The following is a 17500-nucleotide window of genomic DNA, read 5'->3' on the forward strand; positions in this document are numbered from 1 at the left end:
TGTGTGTGTGTGTGTGTGTGTGTGTGTACAGGGTCACTCCCGTAGGCTGCAGGTGTGTGTGAAGCCGGTGCAGCACTCTGGGACGTTGCCGCTGTTAGTGGAAGCTCTTCTGTCTGTCTCTATTGGCTGTGTGTCTGCTCGATCCGCTAAACTCCAGAGAGCCCTCGACAGCTACCAGGTGTGTGTGTGTGTGTGTGTGTGTGTGTGTGTGTGTGTGTGTGTGTGTGTGTAAAAGAGAGAGAGGTCGGATGGTAAATGTTTATTGTGTAGATTAGAAGTGTGTGTGTGACAGAGTGTGTGTTCTCTTGTGGCAGAGGGAGGAGGATGACGATATGGATAGTTATCAGGTACTCTCTCTCTCTCTGTCTCTCTGTCTCTCTCTCTCTCCTTGTCACTCTCTCTCTCTCTCTCTCTCTCTCTCTCTCTCTGTCTCTCTCCTTGTCTCTCTATCTCTCTCTCTCTCTGTCTCTCTCTCTGTCTCTCTCTCTCTCTCTCTCTCTCTCTCTCTCTGTCTCTTTCCTTGTCTCTCTCGCCCTGTCTCTCTCTCTCTCTCTGTCTCTCTCTCTGACTGTCTGTCTGTCTGTCTCTCTCTCTGTCTCTCACGCTCTCTGTCTCTCTCTCTCTCTCTCTCTCTCTGTCTCTCTTTCTCTCTCTCTCTCTCTGTCTCTCTCTCTCACTCTCTCTCTCTCTCTCTCTCTCTCTCTCTCTCTCTCTCTCTCTCTCTCTCTCTCTCTCTCTCTCTCTCTCTCTCGCTCTCTCTCTGTCTCTCTCTTTCTCTCTCTCTCTCTGCTTGCATGATGCCACTGAGCTGCTAATCATTCCCACTCCACTAGAAGGTGCTAATCAAGATGCAAACTTTACTCAAAGCTGCTGACATTAATAACGTCATGTTCAGAGTGCAGAGTTCATGAACAGAGCAGGTCCAAACTAGCTCCATTTCACAATGAAGATAAGAAACAAAATAGAAATAAAAATAGAAACAAAATTAAATGTATCAGACTGAAGAAAACATGATTATTATTATTATTGTGTAAAAAAATGAATAGAATAGTGAGTTTGTGTTTTGTGGTCACTCACCACGATGTAGGGACGAGTCGTGAGCGCTGAGCTGCACTGCTCACCAGCTGCATGGCTGCATGACTTACTGCATGGACGTGTGTGTGTGTGTGTGTGTGTGTGTGTATGTTGAAACCCAACCTTGTCACACACACTGCTCTGGCAGAATGACATTCAACATCATTTTCTCACTTTATTACAGTATAGAAATGAAAGATTCTGGGGTTTTTTTGTGCCTCTTAAAAATCCTCCTTCAGACACTCTGTCCTCTATTTTAGTGTTTTTCTATTAAAAAAATATTATTCAAGAATGAATATCCTTGTGTTCTGTCTCTGGTGTGTATGTGTGCGTGTGTGTGTGTGTGTGTGTGTGTGTGTGTGTGTGTGTGTGTGTGAGTACAGGAAGAGGATCTGAACTGTGTACGTGAGCGCTGGTCTGAGGCGCTCATCAAACGCCGCGAGTATCTGGACGAACAATTAAAAAAGATCATGAACAAATCAGGTGTGTTTCTCACTTTCCATCACACACACACACACACACACACACACACACACACACACGCACACACGCACACAAGGCATATGCTATATGTCATAATCTTAATAGAAATAAACAGTTTAACCTCCACAATATATTCCAGATATAAAGTCGAGTTGTTTCCCTTAGTTTGTGTAAATTTATTACTTACTAACAATTTACAAATAAGTGTTTATGTATTGCACGTTGATAAATGAGGTGTGTGTGTGTGTGTGTGTGTGTGTGTGTGTGTGTGTGTGTTTAGAGAAGTCTGAGGAGGATGTGGAGAGGGAGGCACGATTAGTGGAGCAGTGGGTGGGGCTAACTGAGGAGCGAAACACTGTATTAGTCCCAGCACCTGGCAGTGGCATCCCTGGGGCCCCTGCGCAGTGGTAACACACACACACACACACACACACACACACACACACACACACACACACACACAGGTAATCAGTCCCCAAAACATGTCCAAGATTTGATCTACTCAGAGGACAACATCTAGATAACGAACAGCTAAAGCAGTTAATTTAATATTTCTTCCTCTCGGTTTTAGGGCGCCCCCTTCAGGCATGGAGGCTCACATCCCTGTTCTATTTCTGGACTTGAATGGTAATGCTGTCTCTCTCTCTCTCTCTCTCTCTCTCTCTCTTTCTTTCTTTCTCTCTCTCTCTCTCTCTCTCTCTTTCTTTCTCTCTCTCTCTCTCACACACACATACAGAGTTTATATAGTAATTGTTTGGTAACTGTTTTGTTCCAGCTGATAATCTGACAGTGAGTGAGCAGCTGACTGGGTCACACTCCGCCGGGCTCAACTCCATCCTCCCTAAAGAACACGGCAGCCAGTTTTTCTACCTTCCCATCATTAAACGCAGCGATGAGGAGGTACAGTGTAGTCACACACCTGCTCAAATGCACACACACACATGTAGGTCACTGTATAGTAGCACAGCGGTGTGTGATTAAGGACTCAGTGTCTGTTTGACTGTCATATTTTGGTGACATAATCACACCGCTGATGTAATGGAACAGAACATTAGGTGATGAAAACACAGCATGGGTTCAGTCATGTCCTCCTGCTCCAGGTGTGTGTGACATGCTCTTGGGATTCATCCATTCATGACTCCATCTACCTGAACCGTGTGACGGCTCCCAGCGAGCGCATTTACATGATCATCAAAGCCACAGTGCAGCTCAGCCACCCGGCCAGCATGGAGCTCGTCCTGCGTAAGAGGATCGCCGTCAACGTCTACAACAAACAGGTCACACACACTGAATTATATTAAAGTGGGTCAGATTTCTATTTGCAGTAACGTAACACAGTAACGTCTGTGTGTGTGTGTGTGTGTGTGTGTGTGTCTGCAGAGCTTCACACAGAGTCTGAAGAGGAGAATGTCTCTTAAAAACATGCTGCATTCCTGTGGAGTTATGTATGAAATCGTCTCTAACATACCAAAGGTGGGACATGCACATCACTGTGACTTACACACACATAGGCCACACCCCCTACACTGTGACTGATACACATAGGCCACGCCTATGTGCTGTGAATGACACACAGGCCACGCCCCTACACTGTGACTGATACACACAGGCCACGCCCCTATACTGTGACTGACACACAGGCCACGCCCCTATACTGTGACTGATACACAGGCCACGCCCCTATACTGTGACTGACACACACATAGGCCACACCCCCTACACTGTGACTGACACACACATAGGCCACACCCCCTACACTGACTGACACATATATAGGTCACGGCCCCTACACTGTGACTGACACACATAGGCCACGACCCTACACTGTGACTGACACACATATAGGCCACACCCCCTACACCGTGACTGACACGTACATAGACCACGCCCCTACACTGTGACTGACACACACATAGGCCACGCCCCCTACACTGTGAATGACACACACATTGGCCCTGCCCCCTACACTGTGGCTGACACACATATGCCACGCCCCTACACTGTGACTGACACACACATAGACCACGCCCCTACACTGTGACTGACACACACATAGGCCACGCCCCCTACACTGTGAATGACACACACATTGGCCCTGCCCCCTACACTGTGGCTGACACACATAGGCCACGCCCCTACACTGTGACTGACACACACATAGGCCACGCCCCCTACACAGTGACTGACACACACATAGGTCACGCCCCTACACTGTGACTGACACACACATAGGCCACGCCCCCTACACAGTGACTGACACACACATAGGCCACGCCCCCTACACAGTGACTGACACACACATAGGCCACGCTCCCTACACTGTGAATGACACACACATTGGCCCTGCCCCCTTACACTGTGACTGACACACACATAGGTCACGCCCCTTACACTGTGACTGACACACACACATAGGTCACGCCCCTTACACTGTGACTGACACACACACATAGGCCACACCCCCTACACTGTGACTGACACACATAGGCCACGCCCCTTACACTGTGACTGACACACACATAGGTCATGCCCCTTACACTGTGACTGACACACACACATAGGTCACGCCCCTTACACTGTGACTGACACACACACACATAGGCCACACCCCCTACACTGTGAATGGCAGATGTGTGGTTCACGCCTCCTTTATACAGACTGCTGGGCACATATGCCACATGTGGCTTTCTTCTTATTCACTCATGATACTTTATCTTCTGTCCCATGACACATACACACACACACACACACACAGGCATCTGAGGAGCCAGAGGAGAGGGAGACGCTTGCATTAATGGCGGCACGTAGTGAAGCCGAGGAGTCACAGGATGGCGAGACGTACATCGAGAAATACACTAGAGGAGTTCTGGAGGTGGCCAATATCCTGTGCCTTGAGAGACTGCGACAGGTACACACACTCACACACACTCACTCACACACACACTCACTCACACACACACACTCACACACACACTCACTCACACACACACACACACACACACACACACACACTCACTCACACACACACTCACTCACACACACACACACACACTCACACACACTCACTCACACACACACTCACTCACACACACACACACACACACACTCACTCACACGCACACTCACTCACACACACACACTCACTCACACACACACTCACTCACTCACACACACACACTCACTTACTCACACACACTCACTCACACACACACACACTCACACACACACTCACTCACACACACACACACACTCACTCACACACACACTCACTCACACACACACACACACACACTCACTCACACACACACACTCACACACACACACATGCACACTATGTCCAGATGGCTGTGGGGATTAATGCTTTTTATCTCCATTCTGATGCCTTTACTGTGTGTGTGTGTTTGTGTGTGTGTGTGTGTGTGGGTTGGTGATGTAACAGGCAGTGACGGTGAAAGAAGCGCTCTCAGTTAAAAGCAGACACATACGGAGAAGCCTGAGCACTCCCAACGTCCAGCACGTAGGAGGCAACACACACACACACACACACACACACACACACACACACACTTCAGAGAACTACATCCGTGTGCTTTCATTTGTTTTGCAGACCTCATGTTGTAAGTCAGATGCGACGGCCTGTGACGAAGAAGGCGAAGTCCCGAAAGTGTGTAACACATCTAACACACTCTTCCTCACACACATTTGCTCACACACTCCTCATCACGCTCTCTATCTTCAGGCTCACTGCGAGGTTCCGCAGGACGCCTCAGACTGCTCTCATCGCGAGATGGGGGTCTCCATGGCGACCACAAAAGACACACCTATCAAAACCAAGGAGAATCACGGTACACACAGCGTGTCACTCAGCTGAATAATAAACTGGTGATGTCATGTTCAAAGTGTCGATTGGCTAATCAGAGTTATCTTAAGCCCCGCCCCAGTTTCTCACATTGCACAATCAAAACAGATTATTTTTACTTTTTGAAAACGTGTGTTTTCTTTTTTGTGACTCAGTTCCAGAGAGTCCAACATTCTTCAACTCGAGTACGTTTAAAGCGCTTTCACCTCAACCACCCAAGTTCCTCAAATCACTGATGCCTGTTCGAGAGGAGAGCAAAGCCAAGCGTGTGCTAGAGGCTCGGCCTCTGCTAGGGCAGGAGGTAACACACACACACACACACACACACACACACACGCACGCACACACACACTCCAAGTCTTCACTAAAGCCCATTCCTCATTCATCACATCACATCCATCAGTGACTAACAATCATGATATCATTAGTAAACCTAAAGCTCTGTGTGTGATGTCATCATATCTCCAGCCAATCAGCTTCCTCCTGAAAGCATGAGCAAATTCACAAGCTGATGTATTTTTTTTTCGTTACTCACTCATTCTTGAAATAGTAATAAATTCAGATCACACACATGCATGCTGAATGTTACGAACATTAACACACAGCCTGTATAGATGTGTGTGTGACTGTGAGAAGGAATGTTTCTGCATGTTACACACATTTGCACACACACACACATACACACACACACACCAAGCTCACCTCTAACCTCGTAGCTCCCCTCTGCACCTTCCTGGATGTGCTGTACTGCATGCATTGCGTGTGTGTGTGTTACAGAGCATGCGCTGGCTAATGGCCCGAGGTGGCCCCTGGCTCCGCCCACGGGCTCGGAGTGAGGGCCACTGCAGCACGACAAACCACACCCACCTCAGAGTCACACCTACACACCCTGCTGTAAGTGTCAGATCTATACACCATTCACACACACTGCCTCACATCTCACACTACACACACATGTCCTCAAGTCACCGACTTACACACACACACTTCCACAGGCCTCAAACCCACACACACACACTTTCTCAGTTCATACATAAATGTTCAAAAAAGGAGCAGGATGTCTCTTTGAAATTGTTTACCTCACACACTCCACACCCACTTATCACACACTTATCACACACTCCACACACACTCCTCACCCACTCATCACACACTCCACACCCACTCCTCACCCACTCATCACACACTCATCACACACTCCACACCCACTCCTCACCCACTCCTCACACACTCATCACACACTCCACACCCACTCATCACACACTCCTCACACACTCCTCACACACTCCACACCCACTCATCACACACTCCTCACACACTCCTCACACACTCCACACCCACTCATCACACACTCCACACCCACTCATCACACACTCCTCACACACTCATCACACACTCCACACCCACTTATCACACACTCCTCACACACTCATCACACACTCCTCACACACTCATCACACACTCTCCATCGTCTCTTAATTCACCCATTTAGTGTTTAACTGCATGCAGACTATAAACTAGGTAAACCCGCTAATATAAACACACACACACACACACACACACACACACAGCTCTCACTAGCCAGCGACCATCATTAATTCTCTATGTACAGTATAGGAAGTATTTTCTATGTACAGAAGTAATTTTCTAATTCTAAGCAAATTAAATAAATGTCTCTAAAAAGCAGCAAATCTAAGATTTCAGTTCACACAAAAACAGGAAAAATTGTAGGTACATTTTATCCTCTTGTATAAATCCTCTCATTAAACGTCTATAAAGACACTATGAAGAAATATAAAGCTAGGAAGGAGGTAGTAGAGATCATTGGTGCCTCAGGTGAGTGTCGCTGCTACAGTTAACTTGTTAACTAGTCAGCTTTATACAAAACTACTTCAGATTCTCACTGGGGTTTTAAAAAATGGAGATTTTGGCCTCTTCGATTTGGCATTAAAAAGGAGACCTGTATTGAGACTATGTTTAATATTTGCTCGCGGATGATTGGTCAGGATTCGGAAGAGGAGGAGTCCGAGCTGGAGCGCTGCGCTGTTCCCACCTCAGTTTCTCTTCGTCATTTCCGAACCTACGTCCCTGAGGAATTCGCCAACTTCGAGGTGTACAATGCCAGCCTGGGTGGGGGCAGAGACTTGCCACCGGGCGTGGACTCTTTGCCTGTTAACAGAGGGGTGGAGAAGGAAGGGTCTCGCAGTCCCACAGCAAGCAGCTGCACCAGCGGATATTTCTCCCACAGCACCTCCAACGCTACGCTCTCGGACATGCCGTTCTCAGGCAGCGAGAGCTCAGATCGTCTCAGCGTCGGCTCCAGAGACGCCACCGAGCTCCAGGAGCATGCGAGAAACTCCCTGACTCCTAAAAGTGCCTTAATCGAGGCTGCTCACAACCACAACTCGTCTTCTCACTCAAACACCAGTCAGGAATTCACGGACTTTAAAGGTGCCGGGGACGAATTTGTAGAGGATGAACTGAAGCACTTTGACTGGCACACGGAGACGAAACGTGCCGAGATTTCCCACAAACATTCAGCACACATGAGCACTAACGTCCTAGAGGCCACCTCCACGACGCCACCTCAATGCCACCTCCACAACGGCAGTGAGGGTCCGTCCTCGACCTCGTCCTCACCCGGCACACCCGACGCCATGGCATGCAGAAACGGTGCCAGGATTAGCCCCACCCCCTTGAGCGAGGACGAGGAGGTCACGCCGGTGGCCCAGCTGCCTGACTGGATGGCACCAGGAGAGCAGGTGTGGGTGGGCACGAGGAGTGGCACAGTGCACTATGTGGGCGGAGTCGAATTTGCCCAGGGCATCTGGGTAGGAGTGGAGCTGGACTGTGCTGTAGGTGTGTATACAGTGGCACAGTTGCATTCAGATATTAATTACTTAATTATATGTTGACCTTTCTTTTTTTCCGTTCATGATTAATCTGTGTGTGTGTGTGTGTGTGTGTGTGTGTGTGTGTGTGTGTGTGTGTTGTCATATCCACACAGGTAAACACAACGGCACGGTGCAGGGTCGAGTGTATTTCCGCTGCGCTACAGGTCACGGGGTGTTTGTGCGTCCGGCGTGGCTCAGTAAATCACCTGTCTCATTGGACGCCGACCCACAACTCCAACCCGTACTGCTGTAGGGAAGACACGCCCACTTATTATGGGATGGTTTGGATTCATTCTTCTCCATATAAACACGCAGCGCTGAATTTGTCTGTAATAAAAGAGCTTCCTTCACAATACACAGACTATATCATAACAGTATAGTGTGTTAAATATCACAGCATAACAGAACTCATTATCGGCACATACTTAGCGTAGACTTCCTTTATATCCCTGTGTATATTTTTAAACTATACGACTATTTAAAAAAAAAATAGACCCCTCTTTGAATGTCAAATGCACTGTTGCACAAATTCTCCCTCACAATATCGCATTGATTGTTTTTTTAAACTCGAACTTAACGTCAAACTTAACGTTTCTGTTTTACACCTTATTTTACCACTTTGACTGAACGCAGCTGAGTGACGATGGAGAATTAGGTGGAGTTGAGAAAGTACTACTGTTTATTCACGTGATTATATCAGGTGTTACCAAAGATGCTTCCAATTTGCTGTTTAAAACTGAAACCTCTTGTGTTTTTATCGTGTGTGTGTGTGTGTGTGTGTGTGTGTGTGTGTGTGGTAGACATGTGCCAAAATTATTGTCCTTTATTCGTTATCATATTATATATTTTCAGCTTTTCTCCCTAGATGATTTTTACAGATTGTCTGAGCACAAGCATTAATATTTTTATATAATACAGTTTGAACAAACACTTTGCAGTGTTTATGAAGCCTGTTTGTTGTTCAGGCTTTCAGCGTTAAGTCGTGCAGCTGGAGGACGTCTGCAGCGAAACTGACACGGACGAGCGTGTCTGAGATTATAAGTGCTTGTTGTAAGGGATGTGGCCACACGTTAGTAGGTCACATGACCGTACCAGGTCTGTATGACCCTGTTCAGACTGCAGGTAAAAGTGGCCCGAATCTGATTTTTTTGGGGTCAAGTGACCAGGTCAGACTTCTTCAGGAGTAGTGTGAACACTCAAATATGGCCCAGATTTGATTTTTTAAAATTTTCATTACACAAGCATTTTGAAAGAAAAGCGAAAATTCTTACTTCCTCCATAACCTCGCCAACTGTTTAGCGCAACGTCGAGCTGCGCGTGACGTCATTGTTCGTTTGCGCATGCGGGTCAGTTCGAAAGAGCAAACAGTTCACACTGGTATCTGATATAAGGCCACATTTTAAAAGATAACGTGAACAAACAAACAAAAAAATCAGATCTGAGCAAAATATCCGAATTGAGCGTTAAGACTTGCAGTGTGAACGCGGTCTGTTATCTCTCTGCTAGAAACCCCAGTCGCTACCCAGACACGTCCCTGTATGACCCTGTAGTACTTCTGATCGGTGCCCCTTAGGGGAGATTTATCACTATCATGTGTAATGTATTGCGTTTAGTGTTACTTCTGCATCTAAACATCCTACACGCAGGCCATCTTGAAATGTCGTTAGTGATTAAAACTAAATTATTGCCACTTGTCTAGTGTGTGTGTGTGTGTGTGTGTGTGTGTGTGTGTGGACTGATTCTCACTTAAGTGCCATATCTTTGGTTTCAGCGCCTCACATTTTTCTGATTGTAGTTAGTTTGTAACAGGAAGTTTCCTCGTTTTCTTACTGGATTTTTTGAGTACTGTATCTGTGTAAAGAACTTTGTTTAGGGAATGTGGCCTGAACGCTTGCACTGGATGGAGAGAAGTGTCCTGGATGCACAAAGCCTCCAGAGAGGTTTGATACTGAGAGAGCTACAACTCTGATGGTTCATGCTTTGTTGTGGACGCAACAAGGACACGTCGCCGATGCTCTTGGACTCATCAGTCTCTTTTAACTGCAGCAGATTTTCAGATTGTTTGTTTGTTTGTTTGTTTGTTTGTGTTTTTTTTTGACTAATGAGTAACATTTTCTTACTTTGTAACAGCATGTGCTGGAAAGCATTTTTATAATCGATCACGTTACTTGCTTACTTTCTTTATCACTGTTTTGCGTTATATGACGATGTAACACGTAACAGTCTGCTTATAAAGGACACATTACGAAGCTGCCTTTGTAAAACAAGCTGATGTAATGACGCTCGCAATAACAACACTGTGTGTTAATATATCACGATCAGATCGTATAACTGATAATCAGCACATGCCTTATTCTTTTTATACTCATGCAACTAAATGAATATATTTTTAAGGTGTCAGGATGAGGAGAGACGGACGCGCACTGGCCCCGTGGCTCGAGGCGTGCGGTTAAAGACTGTATTTAACTGAAAGAACTGTCATGGAAATGTGTTTTAATGCTGTAACTGTGTGGATGAAACAAACCCAAGCCCTTACTCTGGAAGACAAGCTGCTCTCCTTCATGAGGACTTGTACATAGAGCTGTATTTGAACCTGTGTAATGTACAGAACTGTATTTATATTGTATCAAGAAAGAAATGGGTACAAAGATCTTCTAGAATACAGAAAGTTTACAGTGTAAAGTCATTGTGTTTGTCTTTCATGTTGCTTTGCTGTCTGCCCTCTTCCTCATTCGAGCCCTAATAGACGCACATGATTGGCTGGTGTCACTAGCCAATAGACGCACACGATTGGCTAGTGTCGCTAGTCAGTAGACGCACATGATTGGCTGGTGTCGCTAGTCAGTAGACGCACATGATTGGCTGGTGTCATTAGTCAACAGACAAACACGATTGGCTGGTGTCGCTAATCTATAGACACACAATTGGCTAGTGTCGCTAGTCAAATGACGCACATGATTGGCTGGTGTCGCTAGTCAGTAGACGCACACGATTGGCTGGTGTCACTAGTCAATAGACGCACACGATTGGCTAGTGTCGCTAATCTATAGACGCACACGATTGGCTGGTGTCGCTAGTCAGTAGACGCACACGATTGGCTGGTGTCGCTAGTCAGTAGACGCACACGATTGGCTGGTGTCGCTAGTCAATAGACGCACACGATTGGCTAGTGTCGCTAATCTATAGACGCACACGATTGGCTGGTGTCGCTAATCTATAGACGCACACGATTGGCTGGTGTCGCTAGTCAATTGACGCACACGATTGGCTGGTGTCGCTAGTCAATTGATACGATTGGCTGGTGTCACTAGTCAATAGACGCACATGATTGGCTAGTGTCACTAATCTATAGACGCACATGATTGGCTGGTGTCGCTAGTCAATTGATACACACGATTGGCTGGTGTCACTAGTCAGTAGACGAATACGATTGGCTGGTGTCTCTAATCTATAGACGCACACGATTGGCTGACGTCATGTTATTTATTTTAAGCTTATGTACACCATGTAACAGGTTTTATAATGACATTTATTTTATAAACATATCGTATTGTGGGTTTAAAATCAACCCCTTCATTCAATAGCTTTAATTAATGGTTGTTTATTTTTTATAAACGAATCGTGAATATTTTTAATACGTGATTAATAAAATACGACAAAGACGCACAGTGACGGCGGATCACGTGACCTGCCTGTCCGCTCTCATTGGCTGCTTTCTTGTCGTTTAACAAGGGGGCGGGGCATGCCTGGAAAAAGAAAAAGCTGGGATAAAGATGGCGGAGAAATAAGTTGAGGAGCTTCATCGTTATTGTCCTGTAAAGAATTCGGTCGCTTGTCGATTAAAGGTCGGAAAACACAGCGAATAATTACAGCGAGGTGTAAAACAGGTATGTGGTGGTGTTTAATCCGCTGTTCTGTTTGACGCAGATGACGTTAAAAGGTCGAGTTGTCTGAGTTGTGGTGAGCTAACGGCTAACAGCTAAAAGCTAACAGCTAAAAGCTAACAACAGCTTTGTGTTTATTTGTTGTTGTTTTTGTTGCTTACTTTAAACGCGTAACAAATGATTGACATTCATGATTGAAAAAAAGAAAGTTTTTTAAACACTGTACAGGATCTGAGTTGTGTTACATAAAAGTAATTTGTGTTATATATTTATATATATGATGTGTGGATGTGAGCTGGAGATTAGCAGCTAATGTGAAGTGATGTTAAGTATAAACTAACACCAACACAGCTCTTCATCATCATCATCTGATTCTGGGTCAGAAAGTTAAATAATAATTCATTATATTTCATACACACAAGCCGACGTGTGGAAATCTGATCGTCAAACTGAAACAGAAACCAGAGAGAAAACAGTCCATTAAACACAAGACTCTGTTTAACAGCTACAGATTATTTATTATTATTATTATTATTATTATTATTATTATTATTATTAAAATAAACCTGTATAAATACATATTATATGTCGATACAGTATTAAATTAATATTATATAATAATATTTTTTATTATATATTTATATAGAATGCATAATTTTAATGTAATTAATTATGTACACAGTATTAGTTTGTATTTTAATTATTAATAAGATCAATTAATAAGTTTATGATTTTATATTTTAATATAAAACGTTATTTATTTAAATACTTTATTATTCATGTTTATGACGTGTGTTTTGTGTAGTGTGACACAACATTTAGGGGAATTCCAGATATAAGATTTCAGTAACTTGTGATCATGTTTGGGATCAGACACGAAGGATCAGACACGAAGGATCAGACACGAAGGATCAGACACGATCTCTACACACGACACCAATCTGATTCAACTCTGAATTTTCACCGAATGTTATGATGTATTTGATTCAAAGCTTCTGTTTGAACTGAAAGTGAAATTTAACAACCAAAGAAAAAGAAATAATTGGTTAAATTTGCGATATAAAATCTTTTCTATAGGACAGACAGCAGAAATGATGCCTCAGAGACTCAAATCTTTGTTTCTATTTGGATTTGACTTTAATCACTTACTTTATACACATAGTCCATGCTGAATGTGGAGAAAAAAACACATCTTAAATCAATTATTTAACACTAATTTAACTTGAGACCTTTATTTATTTATTTTTTTCAGCTCTTATGTCATGCAGGTTATTTATTAATTATTCATCCATGCTAACGTCAGCCTCCAGGTGTTATTTCACCTCAATACAAAGATGAAAGTTTTATATAATAAATGAACATATTCTCTTTTGTAAATTAAAATACTTACTAAATAAATAAATAAATCAAGGTTCGTGTTATTAAACTTGTGGGTTTTTGTTTGTTTATTATTTTAATTATAGACTAGCAGATAGACTAAACAGATTAGCAGGAAAAAAGTTTCTTTTGGTCTTTGAAGGAAAAGTCGAGGACAGATGGACCGACTCGCCTGGAAAAAAGAACGTTTTTGTGAGGGGGAAAAACTACATTATTTACCCATGATAACTTTGAGTTTACTTCATTTTTTTGTTTTTAGAAAAAAAAAAAAAGTGAAAAAATAAGGCTCTTATTTTGATATTTTTTTTTTTTATTTCATTTCTAGTCACCATGTCTCAGAGTAAAAGTGGATACGTCCCATTTGTGGACAGCAGCTCACCCCCGGGGCCGCAGGGTTACATGCACGAACAGCCGAACCCCGTCGGATTCGTCCTGCCTCCGCCGGACTATAACGGGATGCCTGGAGTCCCGGGAGCACCTGGAGCACCCGGTGAAATTCTCTTTTCTCCTCCGGGAGCCTTTATGCATCCGATGTACGGTCAGGGGGGGCCCGGATTTCCACAGGCTCCTTTCCCTCAAGCGGCTCCCTATAACCCAGCGCCTCCCAATCCGACCCTGAATCCGGCTCCAAATCCGACTCCATACCAGTACACTCCAGGTGAGGGGGTGTGGCTCTGAGCAGGGAAAACATTTTAGTTTCATCTTAGAACAATAAATGTGTGTTTTTTTTGGTTTTTTTTTAACTGTTTCTGTTTTGTGAAACACAGATACGTCCGACAACTTTTACCAAACTGACGAGCCTCCCCCGGGGTACAATAACGAGGACATCACAATCTCAGGCTTCGATGATAAAGCAGTGAGACGAGCGTTCATCCGCAAGGTAAAAAAAAACAGTCTTTATTTTAGTTGTTTAACTGTGTATGTGTTTCATTTCAAAAGATTAACACTGGATTAACAGACCAAGGATTTACACATGTGAAGAAATACCGGTATTAAATAAAATATTTATTTCTAACAATTAATTCTAAAATAGAATTATTTTGTTCCCAGAATTAGTGTGAAAAATAAATCATCCTGATTTTCACTGTAGTCTAAATGCAAATATAACGTATTTTGCAGACATGGAAACAAAAAAGAACGTCATTTAAAGACACATTAATTATTTATTTACATTATTATTAAATATGTAAATTAACCGCAACCCTCAAAAAATCATCAGGGCTCTGATTGGTCAGAAGGGCTTAAAAAAGGTGTTTAAACAAATCAAGTAATGCATGAGGTGCAAATCACAGGTTTGGGTTAATAAACTGTTTTTTGTTTTTTTTTTACAGTTATTGTTTCCATAGTAACAGCTTGTTTACAGGGACTTGCACAGAGGTTTAAAGCTAGTGTGTGTTGGCAGGTTTTCCTGGTTCTCACCGTGCAGCTCATCGTCACCTTCTCGGCCGTCGCTCTGTTCACCTTTGAGCCCAACATCAAGACGTTTGTGAGGGAGAACACCTGGACCTACTACATCTCCTATATCATCTTCCTCGTTCCACTCATCGCTATCAGCTGCTGCGGAGAATTTCGCCGCAAGCACCCGTGGAACCTGATCGCCTTGGTAACAGCCCACACGTCACACTGTTCCTACGTCTAGTTCACGTGTCGCTCCACCGTACGTGCAGGTAGCATGCAGTCTGACGTGTTTTTTTCCTTATAGTCGGTGTTGACTCTGAGCATGTCATACATGACCGGGATGATCGCCAGCTTCTACGACACGGACGCCGTCGTCATGGCCGTCGGCATCACCGTGGTGGTCTGCTTCACCGTGGTGATCTTCTCCCTGCAGGTCAGCATGCGTTCAGCTCGGGGTCAGCAGGGAATGTTGCTGAACGGAATTTCAGCTACAGAGCCACGGGGTCGTGGGAGCTCTAGACTCCTGTTAAACAGGAAATGAGCGGTTTAGTGTTTGTTATATTAACATTACAGACTGAAGCTTTAAGGGCTGCTGATAATCTCAGAGCCTGAAAATTAGAAACTTGAGGAGTAAAACTTCCCCAGAAATCACTGCACTTTGTAGCAAGACTACACATTAATGCGTATTTTATTACGATTAGTGATTCAAAGTTTTATAGAGAAGCAGCTCGTCTCCTCTCCTGTTTATATAACTTCATTATGCTCCGATTTCCTGGAGGTGCTCGGTCCTCTAAAGTGAAGGGAGTGTGTGTGATGGGTGCACGTGTGTGTGTACGTGTGTGTTTGCGTAAACAGAGACGGTAAACGATGAGCTCTAACTGTTTATCCTTCTTCCTCTTACAAACTCAGAGTAAATACGACTTCACTTCCTGTGCCGGCGTCCTGTTCGTGTGTGTGATCATCCTCTTCATCTTCGGGATCCTCTGCATCTTCATCCGTAACAGAATCCTGCACATCGTGTACGCCTCACTGGGCGCGCTGGTCTTCACCTGCGTAAGGCTTGCTTCTTTTCTTTATTTATTTATTCGTTTGTTTTTGTGTCATAAACACTTACAAGAAACAAACACCACAGGAAACATGATCTGCTACAGGAAGGCTGATGTTCTAAAATCCTCACAAGTGCAGAATTTAATTATCCAGATGCTGCTTTCTGATCATAAATAACAGCTCATTTGGACATGGGACCGTCATGCTAGCTAGCGGACATGATATCACACGGTCAGGAAAACGAGGATTAACTCAAAACTCCATGTGTGTGTGTGAGCTAGTTTACTAGCATCTAGCTGCTAATGTTATCGTACATACAGTGTGTGTTTTACCAGCCAGCTGCTTTAACAAGCGTTAGCTCTGCTGTTCTGTGCCGTGATTAACGAGCACGTTGTGTTGCAGTTCTTGGCCGTGGACACACAGCTGCTTCTGGGAAACAAGAAACTGTCTCTGAGTCCCGAGGAGTACGTGTTCGGAGCGCTGAACCTTTACCTGGACATCATCAACATCTTCCTGTACATCCTACAAATCATCGGCCGAAGCCGCAACTAACGCAGCCGGCGGCGTAAACGTGCACCTTTTAGACGTCTTTCTGTCTTTAATATCTTCAATGTTAAATCTGGCTGTTTTATCCACACATCTGTAAAAACATTCGTAAATACATCGTGAAACATTATCATTATTATTATTATTATTATTGTTGTTGTTATTAGAAATACAGCTCCACTTTTACTCCACACAGTCAGTCCAGTTTAGCAACGTTCGCTAACATGAAATTGTAGAGTAAAGCCTCGAGTTTAGCACGATGCACTAAATCTGCATCATTCAAAGCTCGTGTGGAGAAACTAAGATAGCTAGACTTTCTTTTTCCTTTTTTTTCTTCACCACTAGTTTTATTACGGTTTCGTCATCGTTTCCTGTTGCAGTGCTGCTGTTCCTGTAAATACACACCGAATCTGTTTAGTTCATTTTTGTTGTGATATTCTGCATTTATTACTCCTTTCCCGAGGCGAGCAGTTGGCCGTAAGTGTGTAACCTTATATTAATAGACGTGTAATTATCGTGTGATTGTTTTTTTTTCTTTTGTTTTTGATTAACACATAGACTTTTAGTTTTATTAAAGGTTCTTATATCAGTCATTGATTAGTTCATCGCTGTAATTCTGAACAATACATAAAAAAAAAAAAATCTGTATTTTTCAATCAATGTGTGTCTGATAAAAGAATAAAAACTTTTTCCCGGTGATCCGTCTGAAGGTTTTAATGAAGTTTTTACGATTTACAAATGACAGAATTTAAAACTACACAAAAATAAAAATCTGAATGAAAACAAACATAATTCACATTTTTTATTTTATATTTCCTCATGGACACGTTCTATAGCTGCAGTAACTGATTATCTGAAATACACAAATGGATTTATTTAACTTGAAAGAGACCAAAGAGGCCAAAACCTTCATCCTTCATTATGTGTGTGTCATGTTG

At 43.7% G+C, this 17500-nt stretch overlaps 2 protein-coding genes across 5 annotated transcripts in view; both read left to right on the forward strand.

Annotated features, from left to right (window-relative positions):
• Nucleotides 1–10992, forward strand: part of kif13a (kinesin family member 13A) — a 38023-nt gene extending 27031 nt beyond the window's left edge. Inside the window, exons 25-40 of one of the 4 annotated variants that reach the window (XM_060861385.1) lie at nt 32–178; nt 315–347; nt 1458–1557; nt 1838–1964; nt 2129–2184; nt 2333–2457; nt 2658–2834; nt 2938–3030; nt 4313–4465; nt 4997–5074; nt 5165–5221; nt 5297–5402; nt 5572–5717; nt 6194–6310; nt 7423–8275; nt 8424–10992. In XM_060861385.1, coding sequence (XP_060717368.1) covers nt 32–178; nt 315–347; nt 1458–1557; nt 1838–1964; nt 2129–2184; nt 2333–2457; nt 2658–2834; nt 2938–3030; nt 4313–4465; nt 4997–5074; nt 5165–5221; nt 5297–5402; nt 5572–5717; nt 6194–6310; nt 7423–8275; nt 8424–8563 — 2508 coding nt within the window. In that variant the 3' untranslated portion in view covers nt 8564–10992. The remainder of the gene's footprint in view (nt 1–31; nt 179–314; nt 348–1457; nt 1558–1837; nt 1965–2128; nt 2185–2332; nt 2458–2657; nt 2835–2937; nt 3031–4312; nt 4466–4996; nt 5075–5164; nt 5222–5296; nt 5403–5571; nt 5718–6193; nt 6311–7422; nt 8276–8423) is intronic. The other 3 variants (XM_060861387.1, XM_060861386.1, XM_060861388.1) reach the window with 3 other exon arrangements.
• Nucleotides 10993–12054: 1062 nt separating this feature from the next.
• grinab (glutamate receptor, ionotropic, N-methyl D-aspartate-associated protein 1b (glutamate binding)) lies at nt 12055–17261 on the forward strand. The gene is made up of 7 exons (XM_060861807.1): nt 12055–12197; nt 13897–14229; nt 14339–14451; nt 14974–15174; nt 15274–15402; nt 15879–16022; nt 16419–17261. Exons 2-7 carry the CDS (start codon nt 13902–13904, stop codon nt 16566–16568), a joined length of 1065 nt encoding a protein of 354 aa, XP_060717790.1. The 5' UTR covers nt 12055–12197; nt 13897–13901; the 3' UTR covers nt 16569–17261.
• The last annotated feature ends 239 nt before the right edge of the window (nt 17262–17500 follow it).

Source organism: Tachysurus vachellii, chromosome 25 (genome assembly GCF_030014155.1).
Source record: "Tachysurus vachellii isolate PV-2020 chromosome 25, HZAU_Pvac_v1, whole genome shotgun sequence".
NCBI classification, from domain to species: Eukaryota; Metazoa; Chordata; class Actinopteri; order Siluriformes; family Bagridae; genus Tachysurus; species Tachysurus vachellii.